Source organism: Coregonus clupeaformis, chromosome 4 (assembly GCF_020615455.1).
Source record: "Coregonus clupeaformis isolate EN_2021a chromosome 4, ASM2061545v1, whole genome shotgun sequence".
Taxonomy (NCBI): domain Eukaryota; kingdom Metazoa; phylum Chordata; class Actinopteri; order Salmoniformes; family Salmonidae; genus Coregonus; species Coregonus clupeaformis.
In genome coordinates this window covers 1,688,023-1,694,194 of record NC_059195.1, presented here as the reverse complement: position 1 = coordinate 1,694,194, position 6,172 = coordinate 1,688,023, and the positions used below count along the sequence as shown (strand labels likewise).

At 46.0% G+C, this 6,172-nt stretch overlaps 1 protein-coding gene across 2 annotated transcripts; it reads left to right on the top strand.

The window, feature by feature from the left end:
* The first annotated feature begins 493 nt into the window (after nt 1–493).
* On the top strand, nt 494–5,079 carry LOC121555446 (neurofilament heavy polypeptide). 2 transcript variants are annotated; one of them, XM_045210995.1, is made up of 4 exons: nt 494–638; nt 993–1,065; nt 1,591–3,301; nt 3,506–5,079. In XM_045210995.1, the coding sequence occupies exons 2-4, from the start codon at nt 999–1,001 to the stop codon at nt 4,602–4,604; spliced, it is 2,877 nt and encodes a 958-aa protein (XP_045066930.1). In that variant the 5' UTR covers nt 494–638; nt 993–998; the 3' UTR covers nt 4,605–5,079. The 2 variants fall into 2 exon arrangements, with proteins under 2 accessions (XP_045066930.1, XP_041725233.2); XM_041869299.2 differs by having other exon boundaries at nt 989–1,065.
* The last annotated feature ends 1,093 nt before the right edge of the window (nt 5,080–6,172 follow it).

The following is a 6,172-nucleotide window of genomic DNA, read 5'->3' as shown; positions in this document are numbered from 1 at the left end:
ACATCCTGAAATATATGTAGATACCTGTATCTTTGTGTAAAGAATACTATTTCCCTTGACGTAGTGATGCTGAATGTTAAAAAATGGCTCAACATACCCCACTCGCCCCTAACCCAATGCACTATCAATGCACCCGCTATGGGTCAAAGGTCAGGCACTTCCCCAGGAACCACTTGCCACCACGGTGTCACCTGCCCCTCTGGAACAATCCCCCTAAAACCTTCTCTCCCCTTTGACCTCCCATCCATACATTGACCCCCTCATCTCCCGTTTTTTACCTTTCCCGCTATTGATCTTCCCAGATTCCACTGTCCTGGAGGGTCGGTGTGAAAATTCCCTTTGAGATATGAGTATTCAGAGTCATTACCCGCCGCCGGCTCCCGGCCCGGAGTGTGTGTGTGAAAACTCCCCACAGAGAGGGGACTCTTAAATAGGTCATTAAAAGTCACCTGTTAGCCCCCAGTTTAGTCGGTGTGTGTGTGTGTGTGTCATACTATATGGGGGTCCTCATTCCTAGAGGACTTCTTGGTTCAGCAGCTTTTAGAACTTCTCCTTGCATTGAGAGAGTTTGGTATGACTCCCACTGGACAACACACACAGATGCATGATATCGTCTCTGACGTCTAAGGGCACAGCAGGTAAGCAAGACTGACACCCATACATCTAATAGATAGAACTACAGACATTACCTACTCTACTACTCTAGCTCTATGTTGGACATTTAGAGGGCGCCTACCTTATCTATAGTAGTTACCGTTTGCTCTGGCAATGCATTCTAGACAGAAAAGATTAGGCCCATGAAAATGATTTTTGAAAACTCTCTCATGCTAGTTGGAAGATCTAGAAAGTTCATTTCAGATAGTATTTTTTTAAAGCTTTTGACAACGAAATAGGAAGAGGCTCATTTAGAAACTGTTGTTGTTATACATGATGCTGTCTCTTAAGTTGTTGGACTCAGCTCTCCTTTTCTAACATTCTTGTCTTTTAGATAGAAGGCAATGGAAGAACTCACTCTGCTACTCTGGGTCCTCATGGTTCCTCTTCAATCATTTGTACTTCAGCCCAGTAAGTGCCTATGAACTTTCATAATCCACAGGATCTACACACTGATTTTACATTCACAAACATGAATAACTAATTCAACAACTTCTAATTTACAATAGCTTGATTTTCTAAGCCTCCTAATTGTCTGATCCATTTGAAAAATGCATAATATGTATGTGTGCAGCAAAGGAACCTAAGTACACGTGAATTCAGATGTTTCCAAGGTGCATAGAAATAATGTTCTTTCAAACTAACCAAGTCGGTTAACATATCCCAGATTTAGTCAGGCAACCTGGTCACAGGTTTGAATAGAACAGGAGCCGTTTGCCAAATTTTGCCAGTAAATCCAGATTTTGTGAGTTAGATAAGGTCATTAATTTAAAGTACTGTGTGACATGGTTTTATTTTATTATGCTTCTATTCTTTTATGAAAATAACAACTGCAAACTTTGAAAAATCTCAGTCAATATGGCCCACATTGTCTGTCATTTTGTAGCGATGCCTAATCTTGAGTGTCAACACTAACATACTGCTGTGTGTGTCTAGGAGTGGACATGACCCCCATAGAAGACTTGGTCAGAGACACAGATCCCTGGTCAGACTGGAGACCTGAGAGACTGAGGGAGACCCCAACAACAGACGAAGAGGAGGGTGAAGAACTCACTGCAACCCACCCTGAAGAGAGGAGGGAGGAAGAGGGGTGGAGCGAGCAAGGACTAATACCAGAGACAAGGGCAGGAGAGCAGGAGGGCCATGAGGAAGAGCGAGGGATGGAGGAAGAGGAAGAGACAATGCTGGTTGGAGGGCTTGATTACAGAGAGGTGGAGAAGAAGATATTTGAAAATGGGGAGATAGAAGCTGATGAGGAACATGAAGAGGAGGAGGAGAGAAGAGATAATGGAGAGGGGAGAAATGAAGAAGGGATTAGATCAGATGATGAGGAGAGAGAGGGTAAGGAACAGAGAGCAGACGGAGGAGAGGAGAAACTAGAGGAAGACCTGAGAGTGGCGGAAGTTAAAGAACCCAGTGTAGATCAAAGCGAGGGAGACTACTTAGTTGTTACACACATAGACCTCCCCCCTCCAACCAGCACTTCCTCCTCTACTGTAGAAAAAGTAATGGACACTCCACCTGTCAATCAAGCTATCAACGAACCCATGTCCCCTCCCCCTGCAGCTATGCCTGTCCCACTATATGATGTCACTCATCCACCTGCCACTCAACATGGCCCTCCCCCAACTACACACTTCATCACCTCTCAAGTTCCAGAGTCTGCCTCTCATGCTCTCGCTCAACCTGCCAGTCATAGCCAAGACCCGGCTCCAGAGGCAGAGGAGGCCATCTCATTGGTGGACAGTGAGCTCATTATGGTTCAGAGTGTGACTGACAGCTCCCAGACCAACCTCAGGGAGGGGGAGAGTTTTGATTCCCAGGCGATGGAGGTCAGAGTTGGCCCAATTGTCAAGGTTTCAATCAACCACAATCAGGCTGAGAGGACCAGCATTGTCTTTCTCAAAAATACAGAAAATACAGTCAAGCAGCTAAAGTCAGCTACAGCCAAACCAAAACAAGCAAACCCTACACCCAAACCGCAACAGGCAAAACCCACAGCCAAGGAGCTGCAACCTACAGCCAAACCAAAAGAGATGATAAAACCAACAGCCAAACCCAAAGTGATGATACAGACAAACCATACACCCAAAACACTAGACACAAAGCCTACACCCAAAACACTACAGACAAACCATACACCCAAAACACAACTGACAAAACCTACACCCAAAACACAACTGACAAAATCTACACCCAAAACACTACAGGCAAAACCTACTCCCAAAACACTACAGGCAAAACCTACACCCAAAACACTAAAGACAAAACCTACACCCAGAACACTACAGGCAAAACCTACACCCAAAACACTACAGACAAAACCTACACCCAAAACACTACAGACAAATCCTACACCCAAAACACTACAGGCAAAACCTACTCCCAAAACACAACAGACAAAACCTACAGCCAAACCAGCAGTGCCAAAACCCAGAATGAAACCGACCCAGACCACCAAGGGCCTCAAGACAAAGACAGGGAAACAACAAAAGAAAGACAAGAAAAATGAGAGGAAAGGTAAACCTCTGAAAAAGGACAACAAAACTAAAGAGACAAAACAGGAGAAGAAGGAGGGCACAAATCCAGCATACTTCCCCTACTTCAAAGACAACTACTGTCCCCCGGAGTGTGCCTGCTATGGACAGTGAGATGTTGTCTGACTAAATCAGGCTTACTATTGCCCATTTGTAATGAATGATATTTGATCATTATGTTATTTCCATATTGCCACAGTCTTATTTAATCACCCAAACCATTTTGTACATTAATGTTTGTTGTGTGTATAATGTATGTGTCTTTACAGGTCCACATTCATTATTCCAATGTTTTCTATTGTCCTCTTTCCCAGAGTGGTCCAGTGTTCCGACAAGGGGGTGGAGAAGGTTCCGTACGGCATCCCTTACAACTCCCGCTACATCCTCCTGATGAACAACCTCATCGATGGCATTCAGCTGGACCTGCTCAATGTGTACCTGTCCATGGAGTTCCTGGTGCTCAGCAACAACCGGCTAACAGACGGCTCCATCGAGGGGGCCTTTGAGGGCATCCCGGCTCTGAAGCGCCTCTATCTGGACCGGAACCTACTGGAAAGCGTGCCCACAGACCTGCCCGCCTCCTTAGAAGAGCTGCGTCTGGATAACAACCGGCTGAACGTGATGTCGGAGGGGGCCTGGGCCCACTGCCCTGGCCTGCTGGTCCTCAGCCTCAGCAACAACAGCCTGGGGAATGGGAACGATACTCTCCCTGCCAGTGTGCTCTCGCCTCTGGCCAGCCTGCGCACCCTCAGCCTGGACCGCAACCGGCTGGCCTCAGTGCCTCTGGGCTTGCCGCTATCTATCAGGGAGTTGTACCTCCGCGGCAACCTTATCCAGAAGTTCCCAGGGGAGGCCTTCATGGGTACCTCGGAGCTGGTGATTCTGGATCTGAGTGCTAACCGGCTAACCAACCATGGCCTGCTCAGGGAGTCCCTCCTCAACGCCACCCACCTGGAGAGCCTCAACTTAGAGGGGAACCAGCTCAAGAAGGTACCCCGCCACCTCCCCTCTTCCCTCAAAACCCTTAACCTGGAGGGCAACCTCATCTCCTCCGTGGGCAAAGCCTCCTTCCTCCACCTCTCCCACCTGGAGCACCTGGGCCTGGCCAGGAACAAGATCACCAGGGTGGCCTCGGGGGCCTTCAAGGGACTGCCCGTCCTGCACCAGCTGGACCTGTGTCACAACGCCCTGCGCCAGGTGCCCAGGCAGCTGCCCCGGGGGCTCCACTTGGTGGCACTCACACACAACAAGATCCACTCAGTGCCCCGCGACGCCTTCTGCTGGGGGGGTTCAGACCCCGACCTCAGCAGCCTGGTGCGGGTGCAGCTGGAGCACAACCTCATAGACCTGGGCCACCTGGACGCAAAAGCCTTCCACTGCCTCAGAGGCTTCCAGGTGATACACTTCTACTGAGCTGCAGTCTATAGGATCCTGCAGGACTGCGGTCAAATTGTAAATATAGATTGTAGACAATCCCACCGCTGAAACCATTTGCAGTGTTTTTTCTGCTCAACCTGAAAGTCCATTGGGCTCCAACATGGCGGTAAAATGTTCTACAATACACATAGAGAAACAAACATTATCATGTCAGGAACTGATTTTGATTCAACATTACCTATGCAATTAAGATACCTATGCAAGATGTTGAGTGAACTTGGATCTCAATGGGGATAGCTATACTGTATGTTGCTGCTTTGGATAAAGCTGTGATTGATGGAAGCTGTGATATGTGTTCAGAGAAAATAATTTTTTGAACAGCTCCCCTGAAGTCTTTGTGAAAAGACTATGGCCTACCTAGAAGGTCAATGATGCCACATACAGTGCTATGAAGAAGTATTTGCCCCCTTTCTCATTTGTTCTACTTTTGCATATTTTTGATACTGAATGTTCTCAGATCTTCAACCAAAACCTAATATTAGATGAAGGGAACCTGAGTGAACAAAATAACAACACAATTTCTTTCATAAACAAAGTTATGCAACACCCAATGCCAATTTGTGAAAAAGTCATTGCCCACTTACACTCAGTAACTGGCTGTGCTACCTTTAGCTGCAATGTCTCCAACCAAACGCTTCCTGTAGTTGTTGATCAGTCTCTCACGTCGCTGTGGAGGAATTGGGTGTAAGTTCTGCCCACTCTTCCATGCAGAACTGCTGTAACTCAGCGACATTTGTGGGTTTTCAAGCATGAACTGCTCGTTTCAAGTCCTGCCACAACATCTCAATTAGGATTAGGTCTTTCACTAGGCCATTCCAAAACTTCAAATGTGTTGCTTGTTAGCCATTTTCATGTAGACTTGATTGTGTGTTTTGGATCATTGTCTTGCTGCATGACCCAGCTGCGCTTCAGCTTCAGCTCACAGACGGATGGTCTGACATTCTCCTGTAGAATTCTCTGATACAGAGCAGAATTCATGGTTCCTTCTAGTACGGCAAGTCGTCCAGGTCCTCATAATGGCCTCTCCAGTCCAAATTTTTCCACTCTAAAGTGTTCTCTCCACTTCCTGTAAACAAGTTAATCAGAGATTAGTTTTTTATATAAAATGTGTATACAGCCATGTCTCTGGTGATTAACTGTGTACCAAAATGATCAAACTTCCTGGGTGAATTCCACATTCAAATGTGAGTTCCTTGATTAGAGAATATGCTTTACCCTGTAGCAATGGTGGATAACTATTTTGTACATTGCAAATGTATCCATGATTGGATGTTGATATGTGACATTAACAAGTCAATATTATTGAATAGAGATGCATTTGGATTCAGAACACAATTTGATGTTATCAATTGGTGGATTTCTTGTATCAGACCCTTTGTTCTCTATTTGCATTAAGCCATGGCAATACCTTACTCCTCATGTGATTGGTTAGTTCACTCAGCCTTAAAGTTGCATTCTCTAACTTTTGTATAATTTCAGGCAGTAGTTTTGAAAGGGGTGCTCACAAGCGTCATACAATTGTGTACTATGTCATCCATTTTGTG